The sequence below is a fragment of the Borostomias antarcticus genome (assembly GCF_949987555.1).
Source record: "Borostomias antarcticus genome assembly, chromosome: 20".
Classification (NCBI taxonomy): domain Eukaryota; kingdom Metazoa; phylum Chordata; class Actinopteri; order Stomiiformes; family Stomiidae; genus Borostomias; species Borostomias antarcticus.
Genome location: NC_140253.1, coordinates 10,514,712 through 10,531,320, shown reverse-complemented (window position 1 = coordinate 10,531,320; position 16,609 = coordinate 10,514,712). Strand labels below are relative to the sequence as shown.

The 16,609-nt window shown below is 44.4% G+C and overlaps 2 protein-coding genes across 2 annotated transcripts in view; one reads left to right on the top strand and one right to left on the bottom strand.

Moving 5' to 3' along the window:
• Nucleotides 1–366: 366 nt before the first annotated feature.
• cUnh4orf33 (chromosome Un C4orf33 homolog) lies at nt 367–6,387 on the bottom strand. Its single transcript, XM_084454612.1, has 8 exons — nt 6,323–6,387; nt 6,020–6,168; nt 5,201–5,255; nt 3,041–3,218; nt 2,638–2,698; nt 2,452–2,503; nt 1,667–1,866; nt 367–859 (listed from the first exon to the last, which is right to left on the bottom strand). Exons 3-8 carry the CDS (start codon nt 5,252–5,254, stop codon nt 766–768), a joined length of 639 nt encoding a protein of 212 aa, XP_084310738.1. The 5' UTR covers nt 5,255; nt 6,020–6,168; nt 6,323–6,387; the 3' UTR covers nt 367–765.
• Nucleotides 6,388–6,494: 107 nt separating this feature from the next.
• The window catches only part of sclt1 (sodium channel and clathrin linker 1), a gene marked incomplete at its 3' end in the record, with an annotated part of 15,230 nt that continues 5,115 nt past the window's right edge, over nt 6,495–16,609 (top strand). Inside the window, exons 1-14 of the mRNA XM_084454669.1 lie at nt 6,495–6,530; nt 10,422–10,464; nt 10,567–10,637; nt 10,774–10,826; nt 12,298–12,370; nt 12,514–12,569; nt 12,736–12,865; nt 13,909–14,031; nt 14,387–14,452; nt 15,047–15,117; nt 15,381–15,471; nt 15,632–15,723; nt 15,897–16,074; nt 16,434–16,532. Of these exons, the coding sequence (XP_084310795.1) occupies nt 10,431–10,464; nt 10,567–10,637; nt 10,774–10,826; nt 12,298–12,370; nt 12,514–12,569; nt 12,736–12,865; nt 13,909–14,031; nt 14,387–14,452; nt 15,047–15,117; nt 15,381–15,471; nt 15,632–15,723; nt 15,897–16,074; nt 16,434–16,532 (1,137 nt within the window). The 5' untranslated portion in view covers nt 6,495–6,530; nt 10,422–10,430. The remainder of the gene's footprint in view (nt 6,531–10,421; nt 10,465–10,566; nt 10,638–10,773; nt 10,827–12,297; nt 12,371–12,513; nt 12,570–12,735; nt 12,866–13,908; nt 14,032–14,386; nt 14,453–15,046; nt 15,118–15,380; nt 15,472–15,631; nt 15,724–15,896; nt 16,075–16,433; nt 16,533–16,609) is intronic.

Below are 16,609 nucleotides of genomic sequence, written 5' to 3'. Positions count from 1 at the left end.
CGAGGGTCCGAGGTGCTCTGAATACGAAGTGGGGCGCGTGCACGCGCGCGGGGGGGTGGGGCGGGTGTCTGGGGGGTTCGCCGTCTTACGGATAAATCGATACTCCTTTTCAGCACGGCCCATTTCAGTCCATTTGTCAATGGGTAGGGAGACGGTAGCCTATCTATAACGATAATACACTGGGCCCATTTAGGTCAGATACCATGTCTTATCGCACCGATGCAGGAAACCCGTGGTGACATGGCGCTAAGGAGGATTTAATCATACAGTAGTAGGTCATTGTGAGAAAAGGTCAGGACTCACGTGGCTGCAATGAAACAAATGACGGGGGTAGTCGTAAACATTTATGTTACTTCACTAGGCACAATTAGGCTTCACAGATTATGCAGTATGCAATTGTGATGGAGTAAATGTCTGGCCAATCAAACATTCATACTCTCAACTCAGGGCGTCTCTTAGGGTGGGGGGGTGGGGGGGTGGGGGGGGGGGGGGCACTGCCCACCCCAAGAGTTGACACAGTTGCCCACCCAATCGTAAAATAAACAAATCTACATTTACAAAGAGCTACACGTTCCCTGTGGTCACAATCGAAAGCAGCAAGGTTATTTGAGGTGACGTCTAATTCCATCTGACAACTCGATAACATATTTCATGTCAGGCGGTCTGACATCATTAACTAATAAAGATCGATCGGGGCTCTGGTTTGTTCGCACGCCGGGTGACTTTGGTCCTTTGCCGCCGTTCCCTTGGTTCTTGCCCACCTCATCACTTTCCCTTCCACAGATCTGACTCCGGCTGCACCCAGCCTTCTCCCATGATGCTTTGCAGACGGAAGTCTTGGAAGTATTCCAGGAGGTGACTGGCGAAGAGAGAGAGAGGGGGGGGGGGGGGGGTGGAATGGAGGTGAAAGAAAGAAAAGTGCAATCTGTGAATTTGCGAATTGTACACACACACAGACACGCGCGCGCGCACACAAACACACACACACTGACAATAACACATCCAAACATGCACAAACACACACGCGCACACATTTGCATATGCACACGAGCACACACAATGACACACTTACACTCACAGATACACACACACACACACAGTCTGTGGCAAATTTGCATTTCATTTTCCGGCAGCGATAAAACACAGTACAGTAGTCTGTCCGACGACAGTCAGCAGTGAATAGCTACACTGAGACATCTCTGTCAATACTTAATCTCTATCCTCCAAAACCCATTTTACAAAGGTAGCTTTGGCAGTTCCGGTTTGCTCTGCTGAAAAAAATGCAACAGTAAGAACTTTTCCTGTGAATAATGTGTGTGCTGGGAAGCAATGGGAGCTAGCTTCTGTGAACTGACAAAAGGGGAGTTGACAGAAAGCGACCTGCGGCTTTTTTCTATTTATGTTCTGGATTCTCTTCAGGGCTGTATTGTCAGCTGTGTGGTGTGTGTCATTGATCAATCTGGGTGTCCCATATACCTGCGGTTGTTCCATATAACTGCTGCACATTAGAATGGTACAGTAGTCTATTCTGCAATAGGACTGGAGACAATTCAACCTATCCAGGGAACACAGAGGCACGCCCAGCCACACGCTCACACACACACGCACACACACACACACACACACACACACACACACACACACACACACACACACACACACTCACAAGTTGGGCTTCTGTCCCGGCACCAGGGCGTCTCTGGGCACGGGGTAGAGGGCCTCGTAGGTGCGGCCCTCGCCGGAGCCGTGGATGGCGTAGGAGTTCATCTTGTTGACGTTCGGGGGGAAGTACGTCCAGGGGAGCAGGGCCTCGCCCGTCCACCTGTCCCCCTCCTTGACCGCCGTGAACGGGATGGGGAGACCTTCCTGGGGAACGTGGATGAAACCCCATGAGCCTCTCACTGTTACTGTACATACTGTATGACATTAGCGTCAGGGATGGGGATAAGCAGATACTGTAGCTAGTTAGCTGCAGCTATGTAGTTTTTAGCTAGCTATGTATGGCTAGTAGCCTAGTTAAAGGAGTAGTAAAGGGAAAATGCATGTTTAGCCCTGTTTTAAGGTTTCTTATGATCATATACAATGGTTCAGATCAAAACGTTGACAAAGCTAGCATTTTCGAGAAAGTTGATAATTGCTCTACCACCGTTTTGGTCATACAATAGATGTGGATGGGCATCTTGAAAAATCATTCAAAAACATGTTAAACTCTCAATTTCAAAGAGTTTGCCCCTTTGGGGCAAAGACCCAGATGTCTTTGAACCCTAGAAACACCCCTGCTGAATGACAACGAAAAGATCCTTGAACAAGCAGGAAATTAATTCTGTACGGGCATTAAATCTGTATGGCACTTTAAAACTTGTTTGTTATCACATGCCATGAATGTACTGAATAGAGCGTGCAATCAATTGCTGTCTCATGAAAATTAAGACAACATTGTGTGGTTCCTACCATGAAAGCATGTCCACTTCCATGGAGTAGTAGAACCAAGGTTTGTCCGTGACTGAAATTTTTTTTTTTTTTTAAAAGGGAGAAAAACTGTTATTGTTTCATATCTTAGATTATTCTGTAAAATGAAACTGAACGATCCCGGTTGCCGCCACTGAAGATGTAGATAGAAGCTTTAGTCCGACTTACGGACACACTTCCACCTCAAGGTAATTCTCTGTGGTGCTGTCCAGGAAGAAGGCCTCCACCACTGAGGGAGCAGAGAACACACCACAGTGAGAAGACTAACATTAAACATGCACTTCTACACCAAGAAAACTGCAGACCTCTTCACATACTCCAATAAAATTCCTTAACCTATTTTAATTTAGCAACTGACCACATTGTTTCATTTTATTTCAATCAAAGACTTACTTCACTTTAGAAAATGGCACATTTCAAAAGAGGAGAAGAGAATGGGCGTTGGAGAAAATGCCTATACTGTTAGAGTAGGATATCATCCTGACCGGCATGTCTCCAGGACCAAGTAGCACGGTGGTACAGTAAGATACCACCTCCAGGAGAGGGGCTTTCCCCTGCCCTCTCTACCCACCTTCGTAGTTCCAGAGGCCGGGGAAGTTGCCGGGGGGCCCTGGGGGAGCCGGCGGGTCGTTGAAGAAGGGAGCAAACACCTCCATCTTCAAACCTCCCTCCCCGGGGGAGAAGCGGACCCTCACGGGGTCGTGGGTCACGGGAAGGCTGTCCCAGGTGTGGTCGATCGCAAACTCCATCTGGAATTAGGAAACACCGGTTTTAACGTCACAAAACAGATGCAGATTCCATTATCCATCCGTCACATCAGAATGTCACATACTTTTAAGTGGGATTTTGCTATTTTTCACGAGACACTAAAGGGTACTGAAGTAAAGATGAAGTAAAGATGAATGCAAAGACTTTGGTATTCCAGTGGTCTCTCACTTCAAATACTTAGGAATACAGGTACATGCATCCTAAAAACTATAAGAATACTCTTAGCAAAATTTAAATGGATTTGGAGAGATGGCATCATTTGCCGATCTTCTTATCGGGTAGAATATCAATAGTTAAAATGAATTTTCTGCCTAGAATTAATTTCTGCATTTCTATGTTACCTTTGGATCCCCCTCCAGGATACTGGGAGAAAATACATAGGATCATAATCAGGTTTCTATGGCGGGGCAGGCGGTCAAAAATAAAACTGACTAACTTATAAAGAAAGGAGTTGGGGGGGCTATCAGTGCCAAATTTTAAGTTGTATTTTCAATCCATCACTCTTCGGCCTTTAATACATTGTAATAACAATATGGCCCTACCTCCATGGATCAATATTGAGAGGTCTGGTGGCCTCAGCCCCACTGAATGGCATATTGTTCACAAGTATCTCACTCAGAAAATGCAGAATGAAGTATAGACCAATAATACAAAACCTTCGGAATATAGAAAGATTATTTAACTAGAAATCCAAGTGGCACGCTAATACACTAATATTTTACAAAGACCTCCTTAAATCTGGAGGACAATACTTCACTTCATCTCAGTGGTATAATTCAATTGGGAATTGGTTTAATCCATTGCCTAGGAGACATTATGAACGATACTCGTTTAAGAAGCTTTCAGGATCTAAGAAAAACCACAAGTTGCCAAGCAATTCATTCTTTTTCTATTTACAATTACGCTCTGCTATACGAGCTGCAAGTATTGAGAACGAAAGACATCTCATTAAACATCCAGTAATGGACCTATTAAATAAATTACCAGGATTAGCCAAAGGACAAGTCTCTTTTATTTATAGAACACTATTAGAATTAACACAGACTCCTCTAGCAGCAATAGCCATATGGAACAAAGACTGCTCTGAATCAACGATAGACTGGGTGAGAGTGGAAGAACACCTCCCGCTCCTCACAGAGCTTAAACTATAAATCAACAAATGTCAACTTTATATTCCGAACTTACCTGACACCAAAGCGGAGATACAGAATGAAGATAACTACTCTTCTCCAAATTGTACGCTATGCGATTTAAATCAAACAGGAACTTTTCTACACATTATGTGGGAATGCCCAGATGTCATTTTTTGTGGGGAATAAATAACAAAATGTCTGTCTGAAGCAATGGGGACAGAAGTTGGAGACTCCCCACAAATCATGTTACTGAATGATGACTCAGAGCAGAACTTTAACCACACTCAAAGACAGCTGTGGCTATCAGCCTGCATTGTGGGGAAAAGGATGTTGTCAGTGAGATGGCAACCTCCGCATATGTTATCTATGGATGAGTGGAGAAATAAGCTAATAGAGACTCTCAATATGGAGGTACTGGTAGCTACGGTGAACGGGGCAAATCAGAGCACACTAGATGCCATGACTACCGCACTTGGATTAGCCAGAGACATGAAGTGGGTTATAAATTGATTTGCTTATATCTCTGTTTTGTATGTTTGCTGGCCGCTGATTTGTATTATTTAATCTCAATACAGTCGATGTAACAGACTGTCTGCATGGTTGTACTTGTTGTTGATTAATTCAGCATGTATGCTATGAACTACTTACTTTGATGTTGGATTGTGACTCATGTTCCATATTGATAATAATTCCTGCTACTGTTATTACTTTGTTTGCTGTACATCTGACCTATACATTGCTTTGAGAAGGACCAACTGGGAAGGGGATGGGGAATGAATTGAATTAAATTGAAAAAAAAAAAGGAAAAAAAATAAGAAAAAGGTACTTACTGAATGTGCACAAACAGTTCCCACCAGACAAAGTATCACTATGGCAACCTTCATTCTGTAATGTACACAGAGAATCAACATTGCTCAAATCAACCATTGCAGAAAACTGAACTCATTAGTGAAGAAAACTATTAGCAAGGTCCCAAATGTCACCTTTCAGACCACAGGACCCTCACAAAGTAACGTTTTTCCCACAAAATCAATTTCCCTTGTGGACAATAAAGACATCTAATCGAATCTAATCATGAGCTAAAGCACAAGTACTAGTGGAACTTTTACCTTGCTCTCTGCAGTAAAACCAGCTGTGCCAATGATGCTGTGTAGCTGTGCAAAAGGTCAAAGGCTAAAGCTCTCAGCCAGTATCAAAACCGACTGCGGTCTCAACCCACAACAGCAGTGAGGGTATAGTGGTCTGTCTACACACCCTGGACAGTATAATGAGTATCTACGTTAGTGGCTTCTGCTTTAGTGTGGCGACGCACAATCAATGCATGTCAGTGAACGCCTAACGGTGATATTATTCCCCAGGGCGAGGACACTCGTAGGGCGGAGTCTCCTGCCCTGTGGGTTTCTGATAGGCAGTAAGACTGAGCCACACCCTCATCGCTGTTCAATGTGTTTCAAACACACTCTTAATAGATAAGAGTGTTATCTATCTGGTTAAAGAAAGGTTAAATTGAAACAATAAAAACAATCCTTCGGTACCTCACTATTGGAACACCTCAGGCCTGACCGACCAGAGATAGACCAGTAGATACTGAACAATGGATATCAGAGAACCAGGCTCACGCATGTAACCTCAGGTTCTCTTGCTCTCACCAGTGAAACCAGCCGTGCAGGTGATCCTTGTACAGCAGTGCAGCTGTAGTTAGCAGTGTCAAGCTACAGTATATCCAGTGGTGTGGGGGAGGCGGCGTGTTGACAATAAGACCAAGAGTGGATGTGTTGAACTGAGGAGACAGAGAGGTCTAACAAAAATACAGTTGTTGTGACACAATGTGAAAGTCAACAAAGATGAACAGTATACAGGTGGAACAGTTAGGCTTATTTTGTTTTGAAGTAACACCAGTGCCACTGCAATACTAGTAAACATGTCAAACTTTTTTCAACAAGGCCATTTACCTCGACGAGGGAAAATGTAGACTCTTATCTCCAAGTGAGTATGCTATCAAACTACAGTATACATTCATTTCCTGAAATGAAATGAGGAACCGTTGTGTGGGTGTGGGTGTCACGGGGCAAAATAGTGGGATGCACACGATTGTGATTGGCTCACAGCTTCTCTTCAAAACAGTCGGCGGAAGGATCCGGGAAGGATTTAACTAGCTAGGTAAATACTACAATAATACATGGTAAATACTAATGCAAATCTATTTTGTTTTTCTAATTTCTAATTTGGAGATAGCATAAACATGGTCAAACAGCATGTTATGGTCAACACACGCGACCAGTCTCGTTGTGAAATGCGTGCGTGTGAAACTAAAGCTCCATGGTTTGAAATCTGTGCAGCTGGCTAATCAGTGTAGTTCACATTAGCATGCTGGTGCTAGATAGCTGAAACCTGGCTAGTGAGCTGAAACCTGGCTAGTGAGCTAGCTGAAACCTGGCTAGTGAGCTGAAACCTGGCTAGTGAGCTGAAACCTGGCTAGTGAGCTGAAACCTGGCTAGTCATCTGAAACCTGGCTAGTGAGCTGAAACCTGGCTAGTCATCTGAAACCTGGCTAGTGAGCTGAAACCTGGCTAGTGAGCTGAAACCTGGCTAGTGAGCTGAAACCTGGCTAGTGAGCTGAAACCTGGCTAGTGAGCTGAAACCTGGCTAGTGAGCTGAAACCTGGCTAGTGAGCTGAAACCTGGCTAGTCAGCTGAAACCTGGCTAGTCAGCTGAAACCTGGCTAGTCAGCTGTAACCTGGCTAGTCAGCTGAAACCTGGCTAGTCATCTGAAACCTGGCTAGTCAGCTAGCCTGCTAGCAGCTGCTAATGCAAAGCGTCCTTAGTTACGACCGATGGTTCGCCTAGTAACCGGCCAGCTAACTCTGATCCCTCTGTCTCTAAAAGAGCTGCAGCTCGGCCACAAACTGCGGGTTTAAGAACTACGTTGCATCAAACACATTAGAAAGGTAGTGCTAGCTAGTAACGGTTAGTATAGCTCTGTAACTAGCTAGTAACGGTTAGTATAGCTCTGTAACTAGCTAGTAACGGTTAGTATAGCTCTGTAACTAGCTAGTTAACGGTTAGTATAGCTCTGTAACTAGCTAGTAACGGTTAGTATAGCTCTGTAACCAGCTAGTAACGGTTAGTATAGCTCTGTAACTAGCTAGTAACGGTTAGTATAGCTCTGTAACTAGCTAGTTAACGGTTAGTATAGCTCTGTAACTAGCTAGTAACGGTTAGTATAGCTCTGTAACCAGCTAGTAACGGTTAGTATAGCTCTGTAACCAGCTAGTAACGGTTAGTATAGCTCTGTAACTAGCTAGTAACGGTTAGTATAGCTCTGTAACTAGCTAGTAACGGTTAGTATAGCTCTGTAACTAGCTAGTAACGGTTAGTATAGCTCTGTAACCAGCTAGTAACGGTTAGTATAGCTCTGTAACTAGCTAGTAACGGTTAGTATAGCTCTGTAACTAGCTAGTAACGGTTATTATAGCTCTGTAACTAGCTAGTAACGGTTAGTATAGCTCTGTAACTAGCTAGTAACGGTTAGTATAGCTCTGTAACTAGCTAGTAACGGTTAGTATAGCTCTGTAACCAGCTAGTAACGGTTAGTATAGCTCTGTAACTAGCTAGTAACGGTTAGTATAGCTCTGTAACCAGCTAGTAACGGTTAGTATAGCTCTATAACTAGCTAGTAACGGTTAGTATAGCTCTGTAACCAGCTAGTAACGGTTAGTATAGCTCTGTAACCAGCTAGTAACGGTTAGTATAGCTCTGTAACTAGCTAGTAACGGTTAGTATAGCTCTGTAACTAGCTAGTAACGGTTAGTATAGCTCTGTAACCAGCTAGTAACGGTTAGTATAGCTCTGTAACCAGCTAGTAACGGGTAGTATAGCTCTGTAACCAGCTAGTAACGGTTAGTATAGCTCTGTAACTAGCTAGTAACGGTTAGTATAGCTCTGTAACTAGCTAGTAACGGTTAGTATAGCTCTGTAACTAGCTAGTAACGGTTAGTATAGCTCTGTAACTAGCTAGTAACGGTTAGTATAGCTCTGTAACTAGATAGTAACGGGTAGTATAGCTCTGTAACTAGCTAGTAACGGTTAGTATAGCTCTGTAACTAGCTAGTAACGGGTAGTATAGCTCTGTAACTAGCTAGTTAACGGTTAGTATAGCTCTGTAACTAGCTAGTAACGGTTAGTATAGCTCTGTAACTAGCTAGTAACGGTTAGTATAGCTCTGTAACTAGCTAGTAACGGGTAGTATAGCTCTGTAACTAGCTAGTTAACGGTTAGTATAGCTCTGTAACCAGCTAGTAACGGTTAGTATAGCTCTGTAACTAGCTAGCTAACGGTTAGTATAGCTCTGTAACTAGCTAGTAACGGTTAGTATAGCTCTGTAACTAGCTAGCTAGGTTAGTATAGCTCTGTAACTAGCTAGCTAACGGTTAGTATAGCTCTGTAACTAGCTAGTAACGGTTAGTGTAGCTCTGTAACTAGCTAGTAACGGTTAGTATAGCTCTGTAACTAGCTAGTAACGGTTAGTATAGCTCTGTAACTAGCTAGCTAACGGTTAGTATAGCTCTGTAACTAGCTAGTAACGGTTAGTATAGCTCTGTAACTAGCTAGCTAACGGTTAGTATAGCTCTGTAACTAGCTAGTAACGGTTAGTATAGCTCTGTAACTAGCTAGTAACGGTTAGTATAGCTCTGTAACTAGCTAGCTAACGGTTAGTATAGCTCTGTGACTAGCTAGTAACGGTTAGTATAGCTCTGTAACTAGCTAGTAACGGTTAGTATAGCTCTGTAACTAGCTAGTAACGGTTAGTATAGCTCTGTAACTAGCTAGTAACGGTTAGTATAGCTCTGTAACTAGCTAGTAACGGTTAGTATAGCTCTGTAACTAGCTAGTAACGGTTAGTATAGCTCTGTAACTAGCTAGTAACGGTTAGTATAGCTCTGTAACTAGCTAGTAACGGTTAGTATAGCTCTGTAACTAGCTAGTAACGGGTAGTATAGCTCTGTAACTAGCTAGTAACGGGTAGTATAGCTCTGTAACTAGCTAGTAACGGGTAGTATAGCTCTGTAACTAGCTAGTAACGGTTAGTATAGCTCTGTAACTAGCTAGTAACGGTTAGTATAGCTCTGTAACTAGCTAGTAACGGTTAGTATAGCTCTGTAACTAGCTAGTAACGGTTAGTATAGCTCTGTAACTAGCTAGTAACGGTTAGTATAGCTCTGTAACTAGCTAGTAACGGGTAGTATAGCTCTGTAACTAGCTAGCTAACGGTTAGTATAGCTCTGTAACTAGCTAGTAACGGTTAGTATAGCTCTGTAACTAGCTAGTAACGGTTAGTATAGCTCTGTAACCAGCTAGTAACGGTTAGTATAGCTCTGTAACTAGCTAGCTAACGGTTAGTATAGCTCTGTAACTAGCTAGTAACGGTTAGTATAGCTCTGTAACTAGCTAGCTAACGGTTAGTATAGCTCTGTAACTAGCTAGTAACGGTTAGTATAGCTCTGTAACTAGCTAGTAACGGTTAGTATAGCTCTGTAACTAGCTAGTAACGGTTAGTATAGCTCTGTAACTAGCTAGTAACGGTTAGTATAGCTCTGTAACTAGCTAGTAACGGTTAGTATAGCTCTGTAACTAGCTAGTAACGGGTAGTATAGCTCTGTAACTAGCTAGCTAACGGTTAGTATAGCTCTGTAACTAGCTAGTAACGGTTAGTATAGCTCTGTAACTAGCTAGTAACGGTTAGTATAGCTCTGTAACTAGCTAGTAACGGTTAGTATAGCTCTGTAACCAGCTAGTAACGGTTAGTATAGCTCTGTAACCAGCTAGTAACGGTTAGTATAGCTCTGTAACTAGCTAGTAACGGTTAGTATAGCTCTGTAACTAGCTAGTAACGGTTAGTATAGCTCTGTAACTAGCTAGCTATAGCTTGTTTAAATTGTTTTCCCCTGACCAGTTCATTAACAACTCGTTCTAGCTAGCTAGTACCTGTTGACACCATGCAAGGGCTGCTAGTGCTGAAAAATGATCGAGGTGTATTGTTTCTAATTACAGATTACTAAAATGTCGGCAACAGAAGATTTTTTGCGCGACCAAGGTGAGCAAGCCACCAGTGATGTCATGACTGATTCTCAACTCAAAACCCCCACAATAACTATCATGTTGACGCCATGCTGTTTGCATATTACATTCTATACAGTTCAAAGGCTGAACTCAGCTCTCAGCCAGTATCAGAACGGACTGCGCTCTCAACCCACAACAGCAGTGCAGGTAGCTTGTGGTCTGTCTACACACCCTGTACAGTGTGATAAGTGTCCATGTTAGTGGCTTCTGTTTTAGTGTGCACGCCTGGCGATGCACAATCAATGCATTTCAGTGAACGCCTAACAGTGATATTATTCCCCAGGGCGAGGACACTCGTAGGGCGGAGTCTCCTGCCCTGTGGGTTTCTGATAGGAGGTAAGACTGAGTTTTAATCGCCTAGATAAGAGTGTTCGCTTCTGGTTAAATAAAGATTAAATAAGTAAATAAAAACAATAGTTTGTCATCTCACTATGGGAACAGCTCAGGCGTGACCGACCGACCACGACTGGGGCGTTCCCCTAGTGAGATACCGAACGACCCTTATCAGAAAACCGGGGTTACGCAAGTAACCTAACGTTCTCTTAACCTAACGTTCTCTTAACCTAACGTTCTCTTTCAAACAATCGTTCAGTATCTCACTATAGGAACACCTTAGGCGTGACGGTGTTCCCATGGTGAGATACCAAACAGTTGCTATCAGAGAACCGGCGTTATGCAAGTAACCTAACATTTCTATTGGTGGGTGGGGAGGGTTGTTCACATTTAGGCTATGGCCAGTCTCAACGGCAGTGGTGTTTTCTCATTGGCCCTTTTGTCCCCACTGGGTCAAACCATGCAGCATGCAACGCAGATTCGTTTTTTTCATTACCGGTTTACTGAGCCGGTCCGTGCCCGACCCGCGGCCAAAATGGACCCCCTCGGGTGTAGGGCCAAGGGCCGCCAGCGCGGGTTGCGGTGACGGGCTTCATTATCTTCCTCTATTCACTACAGCTATCATCTGTGTTTAATTGTGTATATAAAAACCATTCCACATGGATAGCTCCCAATTTGAGGATTTATTGTGATAATAAATGACAAAGAAACAATCTGTACAGCAGCTCTCACCCAAATGTAGCTTCCCTCTACAGCATGTAGTTTGGTCAGGCGTCTTGAATCTGGCTATAGCCTACTGTTTCTCTGGCTCTTCCGTCCCTTTATTTATTAGTCCCTGAGTTTTTCGAGTTGAAAGACAAACTGTAAATGAAGAACCAGCATACAGTATCTGTGCCCCTACATCCGACTGACGAGGCGCAGCTCTCTCAAGACCGCTGCCATGACAGCACATTGCTGTTGCTGGGTGTCTGAACCACAACAGACGTGCAAAACACAGTTCTTATTCTTTCCAGTATCCAAGTATCGTTTCGTTCAATTCAAACCTCTATTCATACTCGTAAAGCACTGTGGTTTTAATTGGTTTCAGACGAATGATTCTTCCAAATGTTTACTCTGAAAGCACGTACCGGGGGCCTCCTCCATATCAGCTGTCATTTTGAGGATTTATTGTGACTGTAAATTACAGAAAGTAATTATTACAGAAAGAATAAATCTCAAATGAATTTCGTCCTGTAGTAGTAGGCTGCTGCGTGTACAGTCTAACACGACAAGCACGTCATCAGTTAAAGAGACACCTGCCAGGCGCGCTGGGATGACACCGAGTCAAACCGCGTCAGGCCAGGACAGCACATGTATAAGAACACCACTAGAGTGTTTATATTGGGTTGGATAGGCTGAGTTGTGTATCTCTCGAAGGCCACAGTAGTTAAAGGTAGGAGTCATGGAGTTTATTGAGCGTTTGTTGTTGTTACAGCATCATGGCCCCGCTGGTAGCCGAGTACGACCGTCACATGGCGGAGATGAGCGACCAGCTGCAGCGATACCAGGTATTGTTATTAGTATTATTACCGTTAAACCCCCCCCCGGTCCAGCGGAGCACGACGCGGTGGTTAAATTAGCCTCGGCTGACACGGCGCGTGCCGTGTTGTTGACTGGTGTTGTCTCTGCGTGTGGCCGTTTGAACCGACAGACCCAGATGGCGGACGTCAAGCTGAAGCTGGAGCGCGTTGTCAAGGAGAACGGAAGGTACGGAGCCGGCAACCATTGTGACTCTGACAAAGCATGCTAATGGCTGCTTATTAGCCTAATTAACCACCCGAGGGCTGTGTCTGTGAGTTTATATTAGCGTGTGTGTGTGTGTGTGTGTGTGTGTGTGTGTCGTGTGTGTGTGCGTGCGTGCGTGCGTGCTCAGGCTGCATGCTGAGCTCAGGGAGTCAGTAGAGAAACAGCTGCAGACCCTGCCAGGAGGTTTGGAGGGGGACGTCCTGGGGGAGGAGGGGCTGGTCAAGAATCTGCAGGAACAGATCCAGCTCTCTTTACAGGTCAGACACACACACACGCACACAGATCAGACACACACACACACAGATCAGACACACACATCACACACACGGATCAGACACATACACACAGGGTATGTGTGTTAAAGGAGAAGTAAAAGGAAAATGCATGGTTAGCCCTGTTTTAAGGTTACATATGATCATATACAATGGTTCAGATCAAAACGTTGACAAAGCTAGCATTTTCAAGAAAGTTGATAATTGCTCTACCACCGTTTTGGTCATACAATGGATGTGGATGGGCATCTTGAAAAATCATTCAAAAACATGTTAAACTCTCGGTTTCAAAGACGAGAAGCTCACCGAGGGGGTAATTGGTGTCCGTTGGTGTTCTGACATCAAATTCGCCGCAAAGTATGAATCCTGTAGGGTTTTATTGATCATTTTATGAAATCCATTGACTTGTATTGAAGCGACCGTTGTAGATGTGTAGATCAATCCGCAGAGGGGATTCAGGAAGCGGAACTACTTACGGTAGCTATTGTTATTGTTTATGTTGCTAGGCTACCTAGTTTGCGGAAGTTTACACACGTATGTGCTGCGACTAAATAGTTCTATGCTAAATATTTAAAAAAGCCTTTCCAGATGAACTAGAATCTTACTTTATGGCGAATTATATGTCAGAACGCCAGCTAACACCTAGGTGAGTTTCTTGTCTTTGAAATCGAGAGTTTAACATGTTTTTGAATGTTTTTTCAAGATGCCCATCCACATCCATTGTATGACCAAAACGGTGGTAGAGCAATTATCAACTTTCTCGAAAATGTTAGCTTTGTCAACGTTTTGATCTGAACCATTGTATATGATCATAAGTAACCTTAAAACAGGGCTAACCATGCATTTTCCCTTTACTACTCCTTTAAGGAACTACGATAGGAACTATTATACTTGTGTATAATGTGTGTGCGTGTGTGTGTGTGGTTGTGTGTGGTTGTGTGTGTGTGTGTGTGTGTGTGTGTGTGTGTGTGTGTGTGTGCGTGTGTGTGCGTGTGCGTGTGTGTGCGTGTGTGTGTGTGTGTGTGTAGGAGAGAGAGCAGGCTGTGGAGCTATGTCAGGCATCAGCCCAGGAGGTGGACAGACTCCAGCGGCTGTACCAGACCACCGTCTCTGATGGACAGCTCCACGTTGCTGAGCGACAGCGCCTTGAGGTCCGCCTTTTTCGGTCCACAAGAGGGCGCCATTGTTGTAGTTTTTAGGGAAAGCTATACAAATACAATACACTACACATGAGATACTGTATGAGTAGTGGTTTGTTGTATTTTCAAAATCAATTTATTTAATTTTTGTTCAAAAGTGCTGGATAATGTGTTGCCAATATAGACCATTTCAATGGAATTTTAAGTCACTGATGACCATTTGATGACCATTTGATGGAATGTTCATATTCAAACAGGATGTTTGTTTGGACCAGTGGCCCTAGTGACAGAACATTTGATTGAAATTGTCTCTAGTGAAAAACTAAAAACAAATCAATATTGATTCCACTTTTGGTTTTTCTTTCAGGATCAGTTGACCCAATTCCAACAGCACACACAGAAACTCCAAGTGGCCAATCAGAAACTGGAATCAGTAAGTGGCAGCCAATCAACAAAGCCACCAAATGAATTCAGATGACCTAGAACTGTGCTTTACAAGAAAAGACAATACCAAGTGTTCAATTTGATTTTACTGGACTACACTTGTAGCTATAACACTTTGGAGTACAGTGTAGTGTTGTCTTCTCTGAATAACATTCTCAGACAGTAATCCTCCAGCTCTCACACACACACTTTGTCTAGAAAGGGTAGTAGTGTCGACTGAAACACACTTGTACCTGGCTTGGAGCACAGACACACCTCACACACTTGCCTTCTGCTGCTCAGGTGTGTGTGTGTGTGTGTGTGTGTGTGTGTGTGTGTGTGTGTGTGTGAGAGAGAGTAACACTATATCCTCCTCATGTATTTTTAATGAAGGGCTTGGCGACGGCTTCCCTCCATCTCTCTCTCTCAGCCACCTCACATTGGCTACACATCGTATTACTTCTACTACCAAATAGGCTTTGCAAACGAGTGTGTGTGGGCGTGAGACAAAGGTTTTGTGTGTGTGTGTTTATACAGTGTGTGTGCGTGATTAACCATGGCCCAACGCTCGGGCTCACGCCTGTGTCTCTCGTGCCACACGCAGACCAACCAGCAGTTTGTGAAGACGGTGACGGAGCAGAGTGCTGAGATGGAGGAGCTCCGCTGCCAGCTCAGGTAGCCACGCACCGTTAGATCCAAAATGGCCGTTTAAAAAAAATAATATATATATATATATACACATAGTATGTGTGTATCACAACCGCAGATCTGAAATGTAAGACTTTTCTTCTTTTTTTTTTTTATATCTGTATGTTTACCATAACCGTTGATCCAAAATGGCTGCATAACTGCACCGAAGATCCAGGACGGCCACTACAGCAGATCCAAAATGGCCGCCGGTCGCGTTGCTTTAATGGGGTTTTCCCCCTGTCTTGTAGGCAGACGAAGGCCGATCTGAGGACAGCTACAGCCAAAGTGGAGGAGACCACCAAGCTGATGCAGAACGTACAGGACCAGATTCAGAGACGGGTAGGAATAGCAAGCGTTAGCAGTTGTCCCGAACGAGTAATGGTGTTTCTGTGAGTACGTGCAAGATTGTGATTGTGTGTGTTGTGTGTGTTGTGTGTGTTGTGTGTGTTGTGTGTGTGTGTGTGTGTGTGTGTGTGTGTGTGTGTGTGTGTGTGTCCAGGAGGACGAGGCCATGGAGGCTCACGGGAGAGAGGACGCCTCAGACCGTCGTGTACAGCAGCTTCAGTCAGCCCTGAGCCAGCTAGAGGCCAGGTGAGACACGCACGCACACACACACGCACACACACACACACACACAGGCTTTCCATACACTGTACTCTAAATGTGCGTCCAGGTAGTGTGGGAGGGAGTGCGTTAATTCCTCTCTCTCTCTCTCCCCCGTATTCACCTGTCTCCCCCGTGTGTTACCCCCCCTCCCCACACAGGCTGAAGGCGGCCTCGTTGGAGGCGGAGTCTGGGCGGAGGCAGCAGGTGGCGTGGGAGAGGCAGGCGGGCGAGCTGCAGGGGCGCTGCACCTCCGTGGAGGAGGAGCGCTACGAGATCCTGGCCAAGGTCCGGGAAACCGCCCAGCTGGCCGAGGAGGCGGCGCTGCACAAAGACCAGGTGAGCAGGGACCAGTAACTAGTCTCTCTCTTTCTTTCTTTCTTTCTTTCTTTCTTTCTTTCTTTCTTTCTTTCTTTCTTTCTTTCTTTCTTTCTTTCTTTCTTTCTTTCTTTCTTTCTTTCTTTCTTTCTTTCTTTCTCTCTCTCTCTCTCTCTTTCTCTCTTTCTTTCTTTCTTTCTTTCTTTCTTTCTTTCTTTCTTTCTTTCTCTCTTTCTCTCTTCCTTCCTTTCTCTCTCTATATCTCTGTCTCCCCTTCTCTCTGTTTGGCTGGTGCAAAAGCCTGCTTCCAAGTTGATTGATCAGAGTGTGTGTGTGTGTGTGTGCGTGTGTTTGTGTGCGTGTGTATCTGCTCCACCCAGGCCCTGTTGAGGGAGAAGCAGAAAGCTGACGAGCTGGAGAATATGAAGCAGGCCATCAAACAGCTGATCCAGGACGCAGCCGTACGAACCAGGAAAGAGGCAAATACTTTCCCACACACCGCTACGCGCTAGCTGCTATCTTAGCTTCAACACCACTTCCTCATACCCCTCACTGC